At 49.1% G+C, this 21,046-nt stretch overlaps 1 protein-coding gene across 1 annotated transcript in view; it reads right to left on the bottom strand.

Annotated features, from left to right (window-relative positions):
• DLGAP2 (DLG associated protein 2) overlaps positions 1-21,046 on the bottom strand; it is a 96,262-nt gene that overhangs the window by 9,627 nt on the left and 65,589 nt on the right. Inside the window, exons 5-8 of the mRNA XM_030762544.2 lie at positions 17,335-17,684; positions 16,390-16,431; positions 10,394-10,479; positions 8,359-8,774 (exon numbers count right to left, since the gene is read on the bottom strand). Coding sequence (XP_030618404.2) covers positions 8,359-8,774; positions 10,394-10,479; positions 16,390-16,431; positions 17,335-17,684 — 894 coding nt within the window. The remainder of the gene's footprint in view (positions 1-8,358; positions 8,775-10,393; positions 10,480-16,389; positions 16,432-17,334; positions 17,685-21,046) is intronic.

The following is a 21,046-nucleotide window of genomic DNA, read 5'->3' on the forward strand; positions in this document are numbered from 1 at the left end:
ACCACCAAGCCCTTCGGGGGTCAGCAGGGTGACCAGTTCCCCCGACCTGCTCACATCACCATCCGTTCGGTGGTCGTGAGAACATCCCGCTTTGGGGCACCCTGTGGGCCAGCTCAGCTTTCAGGGGGTAGGAAGTGTCAGTTTAATCCAGGAACGATTTCTAAGTTGTAAGACTTTAATCAAATAGCACTTAAAAAATGTAAATAATATAGTTTTGTCAGTGGAAAGGATTTAACCAATTATCCGATAGCTGTGACAACTCTGGGATTTTCACTGGGCAGATAAAAGACTTTGGGCATGAAATTTCTGGGAAAAACCCACACCTGCTACCTCCAGGGGCCTCCATACTTCCCATCTTTCTGCCCCAGTCCTTCCTTAGCCTGTGTAAACGTAGTCATTATTTTGGAAATAATAGCTTTGGTGGATCCCAGCTCCCGTGATCCTCAAAAGCACGTAGCAATCTGTAGGAGAACGTTTCTGGCGACTATACCCAGGCCCACTTATCTCTGATGTTTTGTCTATAAGCAACAGTTCCCAGCTATTTCACTGAGCTTACACAGCATCTTCCTCTGATGGCCAGAAGCATCTTCTCTTCTGGGTCCCCCTCGAGACTCTGTGCAGAACACAGATAACAACCAGCCACACGGACCCCCTGAAGCTCAAAGTCGGGCCAGTTTGCTAGGCTGGCCATTCCCTCAGGCTTTCAGGAGAGCAGGGCAAGCTTGTCTCCAGTGCCCTGCGGGCAAGCCTTCAGGAAAAAGGGGGTTTTAGCCTGGAGGTTCGTCCGTCAAGCAGACACAGCCATCACCACTAACAGGCTAGTTAAGTACTTACTCTGGACAGAATGCTTACGTCCTTGAGGTTTTATCTGGAGAAGAGCCCACAAAGGCCAGCTCCATCAGCACGTGAGTCACCTGGGGGTCTGGTTACAGGCAGATTCTGACTCAGGGGGTCTGGGGTGGCGCCTGAGACCTGGCATTTCCACAGAGGTGGAGCCTGAGTCCAGAGAAGTAAACTCAATTTCGTTACCCTTCTCCCCAATTTCCCAAACATTAGTAATTTTGACAGGCAGCCTTCAATAAAATGACTTGAGACATTTAACGTGCGTTAGAAAGTGGCATCAAAGACTGATTCCTGAGCCTGGCCACACAGCTGCTGAGACCCTGTTCCTCGGCCTCCCTCGAAGGGAACGGAGTCACAGACACCGTTGGGAAGGGCCTCGATACCACGTAACCAAGTGTCACATGTTGGAACTGATGTCCCAGAAATAAACCCATTGCTGTGAGGGGTGCTGAGGACACATCCTAATGTAACAGAAATCAGCCACACAACAGAAGGGATAGCACAGCCTTCATTTTTACAGGGTGAGGATGTGGCCCCACAGACAACGTGTTCGTAACACGATGCTCTCCTGGGGAAGTTAATGGACTGCAACACTTCTTAGTTTGCCTGTGTTTTCTTACTTGTCCAGATTGTTGCTCTCCAAAGTTTTATTATGGCAAATTTCACACGCAGAAAACTTGAAAGAAAGTATCACAAGCAACTCCACCCCATCCCTTAGAATCACCAATCTCGGAGCGCGTTTATTTTCCTGACCCACTTGGATAAGCTGTGGCCAGAGCCCCATCTGCCATCATCCTGTACGACCACAGCGCCATGACTGCTCCTAAGAAATGAATAGTTCCCTAATATCATCCAATTCTAGCTTGCTCCTAAAATATGAAGAAGAATTAAAAATGTAACTTTTAATACAAGTGAGTTAGCTGGATAACACTCTGGCATCCTTTCAGACTTTAAAAAAAAATGTTGTCTTGTCAGCATCTTGACACCTGGGCCCTCGTGTCTCCTACCAATCCACTGCGGGAGGGGCTTACTCCCCCAGACCCCCCCATCCCGCCCACCTCCTCTGTCTGCTTTGCCTTCAGCCTTGCAGGAGGGCAGTGGGGTTGGAGCACCTCCTGGAAGGGCCGAAAATACTTCCTACTTTGTTTCCCCAAACTGAATATGTTTCTGCAGCTCTGGTCCCACTGCTGCTGAGTGGAAGAGTTAGTTTTGTTTTTGAAAAGTTGAATTTTCACTTGTAAACCCCTGTAACTTGCATGACTGACGAAAACCTTTCAAGAGACTTGTTTTAACCAACCTGTCACTGCAGGAATATATAGAAGTGACTCACGGATAAGTGCACTTCTTTTCACTGACTCTATGCTTCCTGAAATGGTATTTATTTATTTATTGTTAATTTCTCTAAGCCTCAGTTTCTTTTTTTTTAAATTTAATTTTATTTATTTTTTTATACAGCAGGTTCTTATTAGCTATCCATTTTATACATATTAGTATATATATGTCAATCCCAATTTAAAAAGTCAGTTTTACCCATTTTGAGGTTTTAATCCCCAATCTTCATATTCTTCTTTAAATGTACTTCCACGGAAGTGTTAATATAAAGTACTTCACTTTATCATCTTTAGCACAACATGGATAGGTGGGTGACATGTGGGTGTTGACTTAATGCAGTGGAGACTTATTATAAAGGGTATAAATTGATGATTGCTAGAGAGAGATAATAGCTGTGAGAGTGTAGCTAATGACCTGATTGCAAATGGCAGGAGAATTTGCTGCTCAGTGAATGGGGATGATTCTATCTGATACCTATAATGTAAATAGCTTCCTATAATTGCAAGGAATTTGAGGCGAAAATTCAATTTATTCTTTTCCACTATCCTTCCCTAATTTTGTCACAGTTTAGACACTTTCTTTCAAGAGCTACAGATTAGGACGTATGCTCATCAGAATGCAAACCTACAAAGAACCTGAGACAACCCTGGCCTTTGATGTACAAAGAAATTTGATGAACTGACTTTGCTCCTTTAATTTATTTTTCACGCGTGTTCCACAATTTTCAATTCTATCTAAATTTGCTGTGAAATGCCAGGACAACATTTACACTATTCTTTTCTTTCAAAATTCGAGGTGGGTTTTTCTAAAATCGGCAGACTGTTTGAAATGATCATTTGAAGATGTATTACTCCGGGATCTCTTGGGATTCCTGCCTGACTCATTTCGTAGAGCAGGCTGGGGGACACGGCTGCTTCCACAAACCGCCTCGCTTCCGGACCTCTGGCTTTATCGTTTTCGTTTCGTTTCGTGTTTCTTGAGCACACGTTTCTTTTTATGCTCCAGTTTGCCTGCGGCCACTGGGTGGCTGGGCTGTGTGGGGACATCTCCGTCGGGCACTTACCACATCCTTAGCAAGAGCCGGGACACAACCAGGCTTGTGTGTCCTAGCAGGGGTCTGGAAGCAGTGGCTGTACGTTCCCTGGAGGACTGGTCAGATCTCAGAGGCTGTAGCAGCTGTGCTGCTCAGAAGCACCATCATTAGCTCTGGTCTTCAACGTGCTGTCTTTGCCGATGGGGACTCCTGGGCAAACTGCAGACCCAGGGGCAGTTTCTCTGTGGCCCATGATCTCCTCGTCCCCTGCATTGCCACGTGGCCCACGAATCCTCGGGGTCACTCTACTTGTTGTCTGCTCTTCCCTGGGCACAGCGACCGAGCCACGCCCCCTGCCACCGCCGCCATCCAGGGAGCATCGCCCCTCCGCACGGAAGGACTGGGGGACCCATGCTGGACACCGAACCCCGACGCCGGCGTTAACGTGACTAGTGAAGCCGGGGTCCCTTAGATGAGGAAGGAAATCATCAAAGCCCCCAGCTCTGTGAGTCTGTGGGTCCATGCATCGGACTTGGTGATGTTCAGATTATTAGCTTTGGGGCAGAGCTGTTTTGGGGGCGAGAGAACGTCCCAACACCTCTCGAGAGACCCCATTGTTGAGTTCCTTATACCATTCATATTTCTACAGACCTGCTGAGTAAGATCTTTGTGGTTCTGGAATCATTTCTTTTATCTCAGAAAACATACTATTGTTTTTATGCCACTTACCCGTTTGGTTTAACATAATTAACACAAAAATCCCAAAACACTAGTCTAGTGATGGTTTACAATCCCTCCAGAAAATATAAATATATTATAAATATATATAATATATTTATATATTTATATAATATAAATATATTATAAATATATATTTATATATCTATATAAATATAAATCTAAATAAATATATATTTATTATATTTATATATAATATATAAAAATATATTATAAATATATATGAATATATTATAAATATATATGAATATATTATAAATATATATTTATATATTATAAATATATATGAATATATTATAAATATATATGAATATATTATAAATATATATTTATATATTTATATAATATAAATATATTATAAATATATATAATATTTATGTATTAACAATAGGAAGCCTGCTTTAACATGACTTAACTTAAACCAGTATTTAACTGGGCTCACGATGTTATTATTAACCACAGAGGGCTGAATGAATCTAAATTCGTTCAATCGATTCAGTGAGCTGTGATTATAAAATTACAGCTCGGGAGAAAAGTTATCTCATGTAATGGAAATTTCAATATTCCAAGCTCAGGGTTTTGGTTCAACAGCCATTTAATTTAAGCTTCGCTTTTTGAAAGGGCCGTAACCAATAACCCTGTATCTGTTCTTAAAATGAGGACTGGACTTGCAGGTGATCTGACCTTTAAACATGACTAGGGAAACAGCTAAATGTGACTGGTACGGTGCTAGTTTAATGGGCAAAGCATACAGTTCAGGTTCAAAACAACTGTTCTGTCATCCTTGGCCACAAAAAAAGAAAGCCAGGCAAATAAGAGAAGAAATTAAGAAAATCATAAAAAGGATCCAGCAGATCTGTTCTCTGTTCTTTGCCTCTGAGCCTCATAGAAATGCAGTCACACGTAGTTATTAAACGGTGGTAGGAAAACCCACGCAGAGTCATGATTATTGAGCTGGTGCCTGAGGAACGGGGTCTTCCCCAGCCTGGCCGAGGGCGACTGCAGGATGCGTGGGGTTTAGATGCTACGCTTTAAGAAGGTGTGAGCAGGGCTCTGACCCCACCCCCCCCCCCCGCCGGGTGTGAAGGCTGCACCTCTTCCCGCCTTCTTCCTCTCTCTGACCCTCAGCTGCACAGGGCTTCTGCCAGGCACTGCTGGTGGATAATCGATGTACCAAGTGTGAGCCTTCCAGGAGCCTAAGATGTCAAACGACAGCGGGGCCGGGCGGTAAGAGCTCTGGGAAAACGCAGAGCCGACCCCGCCTTTGAGCAGCACGTCCCCAAGGCAGTGGAGGACGACAGAGCCCAGGGACTCGAAAGGTAGTGGCTCAGCCTTCCCCTCGGTCAGGTGCAGAGTCCACGTCTAAGGGAAGGTCTTCCTGGTGGGTCTCCCAGCCAGTTCTCTGCCTCTGCTTGTGCCCCTGATCCTGCTCTCTCATCACCATCCCCCCACCCCCACCTGCTTGACCAAACCCACCTCCCCGGAAGGTCCAGCCCAGATGCCACTGTCACCAGGAAGCCTTCTCGGACTTTCCCTGCTGGCAGCATCTCTCAGGCTCCTGGGAGGGTCTTTTAAAAGCACTGGATCTGCACTGCTCTTGCTACACTTTATATTTCTCACTCGCCATGAGCAGCTCTGCCCTGGTCTTACTTCACCCCTTCTTAGGTCACTGCAGCTTCCGTGCTATACACTCCTTTTCGTATCCACCTGCGGTCTATCGAACGGCTCATAGTATGGGTTCAGCAAATATATGCTGGGTGTTTACAAGATACAGAGAGTCCAGAAGAAGGTCCCAAAGGTGCGAAAAAGGAAAAAAGCTTGTGTATGGAAATACAACTGAGGGACGGCAGAAACTCCCTTCCCTCTCTGCCTTGTTGAAGGAAAAATGTGTTCTCCAGATGTCCAGTAATAAGACAACTGAACATCCTAAGTGATGGACTGGGGTCACTGCAGATCATCAAATCGTATTTTAGACACAGTACACTTACGGCATTACTCCCAGAATTTTCTTGAACGCCCCAGTGGCAAGAAAATCATAACTTAGGACAATGCTTCAGCGCTGAAGCCTTTTAATTTCACCTCTTAATTTCCAAGGGCTGAGGCACAACCCAAGTATGTATTTTAAGGCTCAGGGATTCTCTCTGGACCACAAATGGGTGTCACAGATTCAGAGAATCAGAATGAAGTAAACGGCCAGGGATAGGGGCTCCGCATCTTCTAAAAGAGCAGAAGAAGACAGTGTTAGGATACAAAGGACAAGTTCCCAGGAATGGAACATCTGGATTGAAGAATATCGGGCAGCGTGGTGGGAAAGCACGGCTTTTGACAAAAGACAGCTCTGACTTCGAGCCTGGATTCCACTGCTCTACTCTGTGGAATGTGGTGCAAGATTTTAACCTCTCTGAACCTGTTTCTTTAATTCCATAAAGGTGACAGTATTTTCTAGGTATCATGATATGCTGAGCCCTTGAAGATGTAAGTGATGCACTTAGCGTAGCCCTTGGCACTGTGTTCAGTACATGACGGCTTAGAGATTTCTTTTAAAAAACATATCTTTAAAAAAACTATAATCCTTGATAAAATCATAACTGAATTAATGGTACACACTAAATATGGAAAATCATGACACGGCAGGTTTTGCTCTGTGTTGTCTTACAAACACAGCAAGGACTAAAGGCCTCCATCTCTTCCACGCACAGAGGGAGACCAGAATCCTGTGGATGTGTCCTAAATGGTGTAAATCCACATGATTCTAGAATAAAATGCTACAGACATACTGTGGGGTAAGCCCTGACAAGGGTTACCTCTTGCTGAACTGTCCCCCCATCTCCTCCCCTTCAAAGGCATTTCATGGAGGAACCACAGGGTGTAGGAAACACATCCCGACTCACCAACCTCAGGCTCACGTCTTACAAGCCCCGAGGACCGCTCACCAAGCCCGGGCTGAACGCGGGGGTGTGTACAGAGCGGGAGCTGACAGTCTCCTTCAAATCCCGGGTCAACTCTGGGTAAAGAGTATAAATCCCTGATACAATTCAAACGGTTTCGCCCCGTTGAAGCACATACTGACAAGTGAAGAAAGGCTGCGGGAAACGAGGGATTTTTAAACATCGGATTGAGCGCAGTCACCGTCGGCTGTGCCCTCGGCAGGTGACACGTGTGGACAAACGCATGGGGGCGGTGTGACTTTGGCAGCTACATGCAGCGATGCCGCATGGCCGGGGCACAGGCTATGCTTCCTCCAAAACCCTCAGCGTCTAGTACCCACTCCGGTGAAGGAGGCGTGGGGTGTGATGACTGACAGAGGGATGTGGGAGAAGAGAATTGGGGATCTGGAGGCATGGCGCCCTCCCCTTTCTTCCTAAGTTAACGATGTACATTTTAACAACTCAGGATCAAAACACCAACCATTCTCTTGGGCTCCTCAGTGGCCAGGGCCGCTGTGTCTATAAGTTACCGTCCTGATACTTTCATCCTTATGCCTCCACTGCCAGGATTATTGACATATTCTCCTACAGCAGAGTTCTGGACATGCAATGTCAGGGCGACATTTCCAAGGACATCAGGTGTGCTTTTGAACTTCAGGATTTATAGTGATCTAGCAATTGTACAAAGGACTTCATGGAAAAAGAAAAAATTTAAAAGAGCATGCTTTGTCGAGGTAAGACATTCAGAAACGCCTCTGTGAAACTGTATTTGGTAAAGACAAAATTTGTTAGTTGTATGTACGTTGCAATCATTCTTGTGGTATTCTTGGTCTAGAAACAAAAGTCAGGAGGTATCTGTTTCGAAATCAACACAGCAATTCATAAAGGATGCTGCTTCCGGACAATCCTGACAATAAGTTTCTTCAGGGAAAGGGGAGGCTGGTGCCTTTCTGCGCAAGAGCCGGAGACCCACCTGGCATAAAGGGTTGGGAGCAGATCTGCGCTGCCCACACGAGGTCGGGGAACTTAGATCCCCACCCGCCCGGGGATGGGGAACCGGGAGCCGCCATCACCAGCTGGCTGGTTAGTCGTCTACCGTAGCCAACGTTTCTTTGGCATAAAGCCAATGCAATTTCTTATAAACACCGGACAGTCATGATTCTAGAAAACAGCTGAACTGCTCCATATCAAGTCTTTGCCAGAATTCAAGAGAACCGGCACGTGGAACATGAGATAAACTACATCCCTGTGAGCACAAGCCATCCTGTTATCCAACAAACAAAACAAAACAAAAGGATGCCCTTTAATACTTTAGCGATTGCTTTTCTTCTCGTTTACTGTGTCTGAGAATTGGGGGGAGGCAGTAGGAAGCCCACTCATTTAAATTTACTCAGGGACCCAGGGACTCTGCCTGGGGATTCTGCCATTTGTGTTACGGCAACATCAAGAGTGTCTACAAGCCTCAGAGGAGACCTGGGCCCTTACTTTCCTCCGCGAGGTCGTTCTCCTCCGCTTCCCTCTCCATCTCTTTGCACCAGCCTTCCATCCTCTTCGTCTCGCTGTGCAGCAGCTTCAGAAACCAAGCGCCGTCCCTGTGGCACGGAGACATGCGGCCGCCATCCACCGTGTCCATGGACGGCTCCAGCCAGGGGTCGGGAGGGGGCAGGTCGGCAGTGTCCACGGGGGTCCGATAGTCCTCTCGGTAGCTGAAGAGCCCCTGGGTCCGGACGGTCCGCACCGCCCCGTACTGGGTCGGGGTGCTGGGCTCCGAGTGCCTCTGGAAGGAGGACCCGAACTGTAGGCCCTTGTCCTCCGTGGCGACATGTCCTGGGAAGCCCTCCAGCTCCAGGTCCGCCTGCACCGCGGCCGTCACGCTGTTGGAACGCTTAAAGCGTCCGCACCTGCAAGGGAGGCAAGGGGGACAAGTGGGGCCTTTGCGAGGTGGCCTCGTGTGGCAAAACCTGGATGCACTCATCAGGAGTGCGCCTGGGCCACAAGCCAGCACCTCGCAGGGAAGACGAGTGTTTTCACCTCTATTCCAAGCACTTTGGTGCTTCATCTATGGCAGAACACCATTTGGCTTTGCAAACAATGAACCTCTACCTTCTACCTAAGTTTCAATGTCTAAATAATGCCCACTTAAGACTTAAGTTTATTGCACGACACAAGGAGGCTTGATGTATCCCGTGAAACCACTATCTTGGAGTGGTCACTTGCCTTTCAGAAAGACGCTACAAGTTTACTGTCTTGTTTGTGGCATACACGTAAAACGAAGCCCTGCTGCTTCTTTTATGTCTACAATTCTTTTAAGTAATAACATCTGTGTCCTACTGAGTTTTGGTGGCTATTCCTGCCACAGCTTAGGACATGAGTTTCTTCTCCTATCTGAATAATGTAATATCATCCCGATTTTGTCTTTTATGCAAAACAATGAATCCAAATTCTGACCTCAGCAGGTGTTTAAAAAACATTTTCATCGTATGTATTTAAATGTCAGTCATTCCACACAGCCAGTTACTGAAATGACTGGCAGAAGTGAGCTTATAACAGGCGTGCAGATTTTGCTGGTGAGAACTGTGTGTGTGCGCGCGTGCGCGCACGTGCATGTGTGTCTACACATCCAAACTTTGCCCATGCTACATGTTTTGGCTCCGCAGCAACTGGCCCCCCAGATGGCACACAGCTGTGAGTACAGCTGGTTAATGGACCTGCCACCATCTCCTGCCCTGGAGGCAAAGGAGCTGAGAACAAGCCACCGCGGGGGATGGAGACAGCCAGCCCAGGTCCCCAGGTACAGACGATGACGACGTGCGGGTTCTGAGAGCTTGGCGTCCTGGGGAAGCCATCAGTTTGTGTTCTGAATTCCTTGGCAATCAAAATCTTTGCAGGTTGGTCCTAAAGCCCTCCACTGTGAGCGAATCACCGGGGCTTCGCGATGTAATGTGCTCATCAAAATTTGTGCTTATGAAATTTACAAGATATGCTATTTTAAATATAAAATAAAATAGTCATCCTGTTTTTGTTACAAAAACAACACTCCTGTAATGGACTTCTCTGTGTTTGACAGTTTGAGGGGTTCCTTTGAAGTGTCACAGTCCCAGCACAGCTAAGGTCTTAAACTTCTTTCAGTCTCCCTCCCTCTCTCTCTGTCTTTCCTTTTACTTTTAACATGATAAGGTGAGAAAACCTGTGTTTGTTTCACCCTCAGCCTGTTTTTTCCCTTTGGATAAAGGACTGTAACATTCAGAGCTGCCAGCCCCCCTGCTTTCGTAGGTGGTAAATTACTTTAGAAGAAGCGGGTCCCCTGCCGCTTGCAGAAACAAGGCATAGGAGGACGTTAATTCACACTTACAATGATATACGTTGAAAAGTATAAAGATATGACCCTGTTTCCTGGCCTGAATTATTGATGGTCAAATGGCCTGAATTATTGATGGTCAGTGTCGTCTAGACACTTGCAGTCAGGTTACAAACCAAGAGCCCCGCTCGGGAGATGGCGGGTATTTGGGGGGCTGGTTACCGTTTCTCGTTCTCCACCTGCACGCCAACAGACTGGTACTCCCGCAGGCCACGGCTCTCCGTGTCAGAGTCGGTAGCGGTTTCCACCTAATTCAACACAGAACACCTTATTTTAGAACCGAGACAAGGGACCTGGGTCAGGGACTATTTTTGTGTGTGTATTCATTTGTGGTAATTAATTATGTATCTGTTTAATTAATGCAGAGATGCACCTGACCCAGGAAAATGACAGAGGGAGGGAAATGCACTCATAGTGGTATAAGTTGCTACTGTGTTTCATCAAATTCTGTGTCACCACTTGAACTCAACACGGCACCTCAGTCTTTTAAATGTATGCAAATGAAATGGCTTTGTTTCGCTCCGGCAAAAAATAGGCTTGGTTAGATTGCATTATGAGAGGACTTAAAAGCTCTTATCACACCCTACAGGTACAGCATGAACCAGAGAGAGCTAAAAAAACACACACGCGATTTAATAGGACTGTGCTGATGGCTGCATCCACATACAAGAACACACGGAAGGAATTTAGGCATTTACCAGGAGCACCGAGGCAACCTCTCCATCTGCGCCTACACAGAGCTGTCTCTCTTTTTGCTAATGATGTGCCCAGAGCAGGGCGATGTCAGGACAGAACAGAAATCGTACATTCTACACACAATCCTTATGGCGGCTGCGCTTGCCAAAAAGTCTCCCCAAACCCAAAGAAGCATTTATGATCACCACTGGTGTAAAGTTAACTCATGAGAGAATTCTAGTAGCGCAGGTTTTCTAAACAAATAAACAAACAAACAACCCCCCACCTGCCCCGCAAACTCTCAGTATGAAAAGTCTGCAAAACCAAAGGTTAGTTTAGTCAAATATTATCCCAGCTACTACACTGTCCCTTTTCCTTTTCACAAAGAATATTGCCTATTGTCTCAAAAGGACTTTTGACCCCAATCCACAAATGTCATAACTAAACTGTCAAACACATCTTTTCTTAAAAATATTAATGATCGCTGCAAAGGTAAGATACAAACCATTAAACGAATAATCAGGACGCTCTCCTGTGAGTTATGAGAAAAAAGGTGTACTTAACAATCGTGCCTGTAACTTGGGATGCCCCTCGGCTAAGCCTTTGTCACTGGGGGCTGACTCATTTTGTGGCGAGTAGAAGTCGTGGTACTAAGAGCGAGCTGGCATTGGTTTTCCGCTGACCCCGCACCGGGTACCATGCTAAGAGCAGACAAGTGTTACTACACCTGGTGCACATGATACCCTGTGTCGTTTCCAGCCACATCGAACACTGAGGAATCAGAGAAGGTGAGTAACTTGCCCAGGGGTGCACAGCTTGTCGGGGGCAGAGCCATGCTCTGCACTGATCCGCTGTGGCCAGAATCAACATGGCCACATGGAGACCCTGCAGCTCCCGGTGGGCTGCGGAGCTGGGGACAGCAGCCGGGGGCTCCCCACTGTTTATTGGTGTAATTCTGAAAACATGCACAGAAGTCATCTCTCATTTGTGTTGCATATTTTGGCGGCTGGAACAGGAAATAGGTTGACTGCAGGGGGGAACGTGCTTGAATAAAATTCCTAACCTTGCTATTGATCACCACGTCTTTCGAGTTTCAAGTGGGTCATGGCTCACATAAATGTTACCTTGCTGGGTGGGGAGACTGTTATTGTTTTACACAAAAAGACTGCAATAAAAGTTAATATATTAAAAATGTTACCCCATGTCAGTGCAAAAGGAGCTGCCTTGTGCTTTAACTGCTATTCTACTCTATGGCTATAACCTGATTTATTTAATCAGTCTTCAATGGAGGGATAATTTGGTTATTACTAGTTTTCTGACATTGTCAATGACACCGCTATAAATACATGTCTGCACGTGCATGGACTTTGGTGACTATACTCCCAGCCCATGTGGTGGCTGAGGCAAAGGTATCCCATTTTACAATTTTGGTAGGTATTGTCGAGTTTGATAGATACATAATATGGGTGAATTTGCTTCATTCGTATAGTTTTAGAGAGGTTTGTAATGGAAAGAGCATTAGCTTTTCATCATAAAAATGTTCCAAGTATTCGCCTTACTTTTTCCAGTCTTAGGATTCTGGTCTAAAGAAGTTACCTCAACTTCTAACAAATTATAAGGTGACACGTGGGGACAATAGGAGGCTAGGAAAGTAGGATAATAGTAACATATGGTAAGTTTTCATTTCTCATGACACAGAATAGCTGTGCAGCTATGAAAATGATGGCTTAAGAATGACACCACGAAAGATGCTTACGATACAATGTCCACTAAGGAATGTAGACTAGCAGGTGGCGTGAGCGGTCAGATCACAAGACGTGTGTGCACACATACAACATACACATCTTCACAGATACATAAACATGCCATAAAGTGACGAAAAAATACAACCAAGGTATCACAAAATGCTTTTTTCTTCCTTTCTCTAGTGTGTACGTTTTCTCTTATAATTCTCTTATTTTTACAGTGAATGAGGAAAAGCAGCTTTGGAGGCAGTCAAATCCTGCCGCTTGCCAGCCGTGTGGTACTTGGGTAAATCTCTTAAATTCAGTGGAGTCTTTTCTTCCCACTCTCAAAAGCGAGGGAAGCGCTGGGCACCTGGTCTGATTGACGTTAAGACTCTTTGGGTGGAGCCAGATTCAGCTCAGTTTCTCCACAGCACATCTAATGCTCTGCCCTCTCACGCCCGCTTTTAAGATCATCAGCTATATTAACAATAAAGTATTAAATTCAAGGAGTTTATATTTAATGAATTTTTTAGATTTTACAGTGTTTGTCATATGAAGCCTTTGTCAGAAACACATGAAGACAGCTCTACTTTTCAGAAGGTAAAGGTGAAGGGGGATATGATCCAGTGGTACAAGGCCAGGATGAGCTAAATATTTATCATTTCAGAAATCCTGGGACAGCTCTATGTAGATGGGGAAAAAAAGTAAATTTGGGACAAAGAAAATGAATTACTGTTTCGCACGGTGGAAAGGAAATCAAAGGGATCTTTTCCCGAGAGAAAATCCTGCCTAGGAGGGTAAAAGGATTCTAAAGGTTTGGAGAAATATATGCGTACATTCATTTTTTTACAAGATCCACGGTGTTCCAGGCATTGAGAAGAAAGATGAAATCAGCAAAATCCCTGTATTTTAAGCGAACTGTCTGTGAAGCAAACGCTGTACTGGAGGTGCTCACTGATGAAAGGGGAGAGGGCCACCCCAGCACTGCAGGGAGTGGTGGGCGCCGGGGTCCAGAAGCCCCCGCCTCACTCTCCCCGGGCCCAGTGGAGGGACGCATGCTGAGCTCCGGGCCAGGAGGGCGGTCCCGCACAGGCCAGTTAGGGAACAAGGAGTTTGGTGTGGCCGGTGTGTGTGTGAGTGCACACGTGTGTGCGTGTACATGCCTGCACGCATGTGTGCAGCGCACGCATGTACACGTGAGTGCACACGTGTGACTGTGCACGTGTGCGCGTGGCCCGCGTTTTTGGGAGGTGAAGGCTGATCGCCGGTAGTTGGAAGCACCAGAGAGAAGCAAGCTGTTACCAGGATATTTGCTGGAGCTCCAATCTCAAGTTTTTGCTCTAAGCTGAGCTTATTTTAGGCTCTGCCTTCAAAACTTCACACAGAGCAAAGCGGGTACATTGCTTCCCATACAAAGTCCCCGGAGTTCCCTCAGGGACTTATTACAAGTCCAACAGTTAAATATGATTTGCCAGCCCTGCTCTGTGAGATGCTTGCAGCCCCAGCAGAAGCAGTTAGGAAGGTGGGCGGGGGGGGGGGGAGGGAAGGCTTGCTGGAAACATGAAACGGCTGGGACTCCGAGGGCGTCCTGGGTCAAGGTAAATCAGCATCACCACAGAGAGGACGTTTAAACCCAGTAGCCAGCTGGTGACACCGCAGAGTGGGAATCGCTCCCATTTTAGAGATGGGGTGACTGAGGCAGACGGGATTGAAGGATCCCTGACATTAAACCACATCACAGGGTCTGGGAACAGTAAACGTGTTCTACAGTTTCACACGCACACACACGCGCACACACACACACACACACACACACACAAGTAGAAACTGCAATAACAGACAAACCACAGATAAAAACAAAAGTGAGCACAAAGAAAATAGCTAAATGTCACCACCATCGTGAGGAAAAGTGAGGTAGGGCCAGGTGTGGGCTCCAGGTGAGAAGACAGGTGTGCTGGCCGGCATATGTCACCAGGAGGGACCCAGGTGTAGCGCACACCTGCAGGGCCTGGGGCAGGATGTCACGAGAGGAGCCCTGAGCTGAGCCCCTGAGGACCCTACACATCAGTGCTCATCCTGGGCCCGGGCTCCAGGGAAGGTGCAGGCAGGAGGGCGCACTCTGCTCGGTGGGAAGGACAGTGTCTGTACAATGAAAAGACTCTGCACTGTCTAAGTTTCCCCGACAGCTGTGGTTCTGGGAACCCGTCAGGTCCTGGTTCTGGCAGGCCAGGCGGGAACCCGCCCCCCAGCGCTGGACGGGCTCGCAGAACACCAGCCACCCTGCCCTGCAAGCTGAGGACAGCGTGATGGGGCCGGGGGCGTTGCCGCCCTCCACGAGGGGTCATGGGGTGAGAACCACAGCAGGCTCCCGGGGGGGTGTCACCGCAGGACCCTCATTTCTTCCCCTTCTGTGTGCAGCAGGAGACTGCAGGCTGGGGTCCCATCCGCCCCCTGTGGCTGTCGACCTGTAGGCAAGTCACTCACTCCCAGCCTCGGGCTCCCCGTCCCTGACAGGGATGTGGCTCCAGCTGGCCCGTGGGGCTACCGTGAGGATGAGGGCAGCTCGGGGCGGGGCTGGGACGCAGACTCAGCAGATCCACACGTGGCCCCAAGCCAGCCCCCTTCTTCGCCCTCAGCGTCACCTCTACTTTGTGCCCTGCCCATCCTGACGCCCTCGAGCAGTCTTCTAGAGCTTTCTAGGCATCTAGGGGTGGTGCTTCCATCGGCTCGGTCTTCACTTCATCCCTCTTCCCCCCTGTGCCCTCGAGCTGGCGCCCCACACCCATCTATCTCCCAATTATCCTGACACTCGAGTTTCTTGGACGACATCTTCTTTGGCTTCCAGCTCACTTCCCTTGGCCACCGCGAGGTGACAAGCTCGCATCGTGCTGTGACATGCCACCAGGAGGAAAGCGGAACCCCTGCATTCGCACGCTTGCCCACACTCGCCCACCGACACTGACCGAGAGCTCGCTATGTGCCAGGCGCTGTGCTAGGCGCTGGGTACCAAGAGGCGGCAGGTGCGCCCGGCCGGCACGCGATGCGCAGCTGGGGGCGGGTCCGGCGAGGCTGGTAGGGAGGGTGGCCTGGGCAGAGCGGGGGACCTTCTGGGGAGAGGCACTGCGGCCGGAAGCAGAATGGGGCGTGGGGGGGGGTGGCTCCTGGGGTGACTTGCAGGCAGGAAGTGGTGGCCGGATAAACTCGCTTTATGGGCGTCTGGAATTACCTGAAATTATCTGAATTACCTGGAAAGTTCCCGCTATTTTCGGGTAAGTTAGCAACTCCTCGTGTTTGGAAGTCGACACTCCAGCCTTGTTTGTGGCTGGGTGGGCCGCGCCCCTGTGGGAGGGGGCGGGTGGGCAGACCGGGGGGCACACGCGCCCAGGAAGGTGACCTTGGCCTCCTGAGCTTGGAGGCCTCACAAGTCTCGTCTGGAGACGTGAGTCTAACGGCAGAGCGACCCCCGAGTGAACGCCAGCTGACCCCGTACCAGTACCCCCCGCCTGGCCAGGCCTCGGCTGCAGCAAGTCGCCTGCCCGTTTGAGCCCCAGTTTCGTCCTCATCAGAGTGGGGCTGATTCTGTGTCATCACGGGATGCAAGGGTTCCCTGCAGTAATATGGGAGCACCTAGCATAGAGCCTGGCATATAGAATCAGGACAGAGAGAGGTGACATAAGCAGTTGTATGAATAATCCAAAAAGGGAGAAAAAATAAAATTCATGCGTACTTGGCTTTGGAGTATATTTTGGTACTTACATCTGACCTTGGGTATGGCTGATGCTCTGGGAATTCAGAATCCTAAACAAAACAACGAAGCCACAGTGTGGAGAACGGGTTCAGAGGACCCAGACCAGCGGGCAGTCTCCCCAGCCTGCGTCCCCCGGCCCCCGACGCCCAGGACACGGCTCCCCCTCACACCTGCTGAGCTCGCAGGCCCTCCTCCCTGGCGCCAGGGAAGCCCTCGGCTGGACTTGGGCTGGTGGAGGCGCCCGTGCTCGCCGAGGACGCCACGGGGAACCTGCCTGGCTGGCCGACACCACCTCTTGCAGGGAGTCACAGCAGAAATCTTGGGAAACGTGGTCCGCGCGAGGCCTGTCCTGGGCCGTCCCCGGGTTGGGGCAGGAGTTGGATGGTGCTCTTCCTAGCCAGGTGCCTTCCCCGCCCCTGCGCCCGAGTGGACGCGGTGGTGGGAGCTGGCGCAGGGGCAGCCTCTGCGGCCTGAGCGGAGGTGGCTCGGCCCTCAGTGCTCAGAACACAGTGAACCAGAGCTAACCCACCAGCGTCCTGGGGTCGGCGCGGGGACTTTCGGGGTCACCTCGAGTGGCTGTGAGCCCCTTTTTCGTACAAGCAGCCCTTCCCTGTCATTCACCTTTGGTCCCAACGCCCTTCCTCCCCACTCTACTGCTCGGCCACAAGACTAAAAATCAGGTTTCAACCACAAAACCTCCTTCTTAAGTGTCAGAATAACCTATTTCCATACTCTCCAAGCAGCTGGCAGCCCCTGGAAATGCCTGGGGGGGGCCCTCTGGGTGGCGGGTGGGCCTGGCCGGGGCATCCCGCCCGCTGCACCCACAGGCCGGCCTCCCCTGAAGGCCGGGCCCCGGCTCTGGATCCTCTGGCCCCCGCGGGGTCCCTGCGAGGGCCCGGGCCAAGGCCAGCAGTGCTTGGTCTGTGTCACCGTGGGGGGCACGCGGGAGGTACCTGGACCCCGATGGAGGAGCGCCGGCTCTGGAGGAAGCTCTCGGCCTTGGACACGAGGGTGGCCTTGTCACTGGTCCGCGCCGAGCCGCCCTGGCCCTCGGCGGCATGGCGCTGGGCCGCGGCCGTCTCCAGGGCCAGGCTCATGGCCTTGTTGCTGTCCAGACTGTCCGTGGAGTTGTAGAGGCCGCGGCCGTCCTGGGGCCACGGGGCCATCCTCTGGGCGCGGCCGTCCTGGTAGGCGTCCTGCGTGGACTCGGTGCTGCTCTGCGCCGTCACCGAGATCAGAGGCTTGGAGGTGGCGCGGGGGGGGACGGGCGGTGGCGTCTTTTTGTAGTTGGTGTAGGACACGGCTGGAAGAGAGACAGAGGCCCGTCAGCGGGGCCGGGGCCCCGCCGCCCGCAGGGAATCTGGTCCACGACCGAGCCCTCCCTTGGCCACTGGGCAGGTCTCTCCCCGACGTCTAGCCTAGCAAAATGAGGCGGACTGTGGGGAAAACCCTTTATGCTCAGAGAGAGTCGACAGGGATGTGTGTATAACCGCGAAAGATTATAAAAACACCCCCAAATCCAGCAGAATAAGTAACGTCTGACTCAGCAGGGCAGGAGGAAGCCACACCATCGTCTACACGCCGGTCATGGTAGCAGGCGAGATGCTTATAACTCCAAGTTAAAAAAGCGGGGCCTACTCGATTCTATCCAGCCTAAGATGGAATATATTGTAAAGAAAACCTGTGAATGAAGAAAGGTGAGACGCACATTTTAACCACGGGCATCATTCCTACTAACGCTTCTGATGAACAGGTATTCTTTTAATCACGGAGGAAAACACACAGTATCAGAAAGCTCTTTGCTCTCCATAAGTACACGCTCCCTGGGTACAAACCGTAGGAGGCAACTGAGAAGGGACCCGGGTCTCCACGTCTACCTGGTTCATAACCACCACTTCGCCTCCTCTGAGCCCTGCACACACTGGAGTTCTACACATGACGCTGACAGTAAACCCCCCAAAGAAAATAAGTGCAATTCGACATGAAATGATATTAAATGCCTCTTAGAAGGCACCCAAAATTCATCAGATATATTTGCTGGGCTCTGGGTGTTACCAATTTTCACAGCAGGAATATATCACATCTGCTCTGAAGGAATGGGTTTTCCATAGGTGCTGGTCGTGTTTCTTTACCTGGAAGGAAGGATTGGCCGAAGTGTTTCCGAGAGGGACCCGGGCACCCTCATCACCACGCAAAGCATGCACACCCACGCAGGGTGCAGGCGTCGGGGGCTGTTGGCCTGGGGACCAGACGTGCCCAGGAGGACGGCCTGGGAGGGCCGAGCCTCGTCCGTGAGGGCAGACGGAGCAGCTGTTTCCTTTCAGGGCCTCCAGACACTGTGCCCGGAGATCACCATCCTGCTGCGGTGTGGAAATGCACCATTTCCTCTCCTGTTTGTGGGGACTTCAACCAACATTCCTAACCTTTACCCTCTGCGCCAGTGATTTTTAAATCTGCGTGAATGGATTTTCCCAAGAAATAAAGCCTCAAATGTCATCCCAGATGAACACAGGCAAATAAAACAAAATGAGTTTGTCATGTCAGGATGATCTTAAGACATAACAACTTCGCATGAAAATTTATGAAATGCACACATTTTCGAAAGGATGCACGGGAAAGAGGCGCTGAAGGGTAGGAAGCACAGGGGGGCACACGATTATTAGAAAAATGGGCTTTGAATATGGTTTACACCCGAGAAACCTCTAAAAGCATTCTCTTTAAAGACACTCACCAAGCTCTAGAGGAAAACTGTGGAAAGCTGACTTTATTCAGGGCTTTACTGTGGGAGATTCCGGTGTTTAAGGAAAGGCTCCCAACCTCCAGCACTTACCACTAGTTGCTGTTCTAAATAAGCCCGAGTCCGGAGGCTGTGTCGCCAGCCGAAGGAAGTGGCCCTCCCGGACGTGGGGCTGCGAGTGGCTCTTCCTGTTTCCCCCGGAACGTCATCCACACCCCAGGGTCCTTGTGCCTCAAGTCCGCTTCTTAAGGGCACCTTCAACATCCTCTCAGCAGGCCTGTCCACCTGTGCTGTCCTAGTGGCTAAAACACTTTGGTTTAAGCAGACCTCTGTCCATCCGGGTTCAGTCAATCACAAGGCACCCACCACCGACCCTGCGGTCCCTCCTGCCCTGGTCCCGCCCTCTGTCCTGTCCTCTAAAGCCTGCAAAGCCTCGGGACCGCCAGACCTGCTCGACGCAGCCTTTTAACCTCCCTCGCACACCTACCGTCGCGGCCCTGCCAGGCCCCCTCAGAGCACACCCAGGACTGAACGGGCTTGCTGAAAGCCCGGCATCGTTCCCATGGGGCCCAGGTCACTAGGACACAAGGTCCTAGGAGTCAGGGAGCCCGGCCCCATCACCAGGCTAAGGAACTGCTCCAAGAGAGGAAAACTGCAAAGCAAAGAATACCTGCCTCTTCAAGAACGTTAACTGGTGAATGTTTTATAAAAACATGCTGTCACAGACATAGAGAATGGACTTGAGACACGGGGAGGGGGAAGGGTAAGCTGGGACGACGTGAGAGAGTGGCATGGACATATATACACTACCAAATGTAAAATAGATAGCTAGTGGGAAGCAGCCGCATAGCACAGGGAGATCAGCTCGGTGCTCTGTGACCACCTAGAGGGGTGGGACAGGGAGGGTGGGAGGGAGACTCAAGAGGGAGGAGATATGGGGATATATGTATATGTATAGCTGATTCACTTTGTTATAAAGCAGAAACTAACACACCATTGCAAAGAAATTCTACTCCAATAAAGATGGTAAAAAAAAAAAAACCAAACACGCCGTCAACCTGTGGATGCTGTGACTCCGGATGCTTGGAGTTTGCAGCTTCTTCCCCGTGGGCACGAAAGTCACCGGCTGGAGAGCGCGTGGAGAACAGGGAACCCGCCTGCACTGTTGGTGGGAATGTCAACTGGTGCAGCCACTATGGAGAACAGTGTGGAGGTTCCTTAAAAACTAAAAATAGAGCTACCATATGATCCTGCAATCCCACTGCTGGACACATACCCAGAAAAGACAAAAGCTCTAATTTGAAAAGATACACGCATCCCTATGTTCGGAGCAGCATTATTTACAAGAGCCAGGACATGGAAACAACCTAAATGTCCATCGACAGAGGAATGGGTAAAGATGTGGTACATACATACAATGGAATATTACTCGGCCATCAAAAACAATGAAATCTTGCCACCTAGAGATTATCATGCTAAATGAAGTAAGCCAGACAGAGAAAGACAAATATCATATGGTATCACTTATACATGGAATCTAAAATATGATACCATGAACTTATTTACAAAACAAAAACAGAGTCAGACATAGAAAACAAACTCATGGTTAACAAAGGGGAAGGGATAGATTAGGAGTTTGGGATTATCACATACAAACTACTCTATATAAACTAGATAAACAACAGGTCCTACTGTATAGCACAGGGAACTATATTCAATATCTTGTAATAAACTATAATGGAAAAGAATATGAAAACGAATATATATGTGTATATATATCTGAATCACTTTGCTGTACACATGAAACCAACACAACATTGTAAATTAACTATACTTCCATAAAAAATAAATAAATTTTTAAAAAAGAAAGGGAAATCTCCCATATTTCCATTCTGGTTCTTTTAGAGCTACAGTAAATCTTCCTTGCT

This window comes from Delphinapterus leucas, chromosome 21 (genome assembly GCF_059928025.1).
Source record: "Delphinapterus leucas isolate spDelLeu-1000000601 "Yukka" chromosome 21, BTC_Dleu_Yukka2, whole genome shotgun sequence".
NCBI lineage: Eukaryota > Metazoa > Chordata > Mammalia > Artiodactyla > Monodontidae > Delphinapterus > Delphinapterus leucas.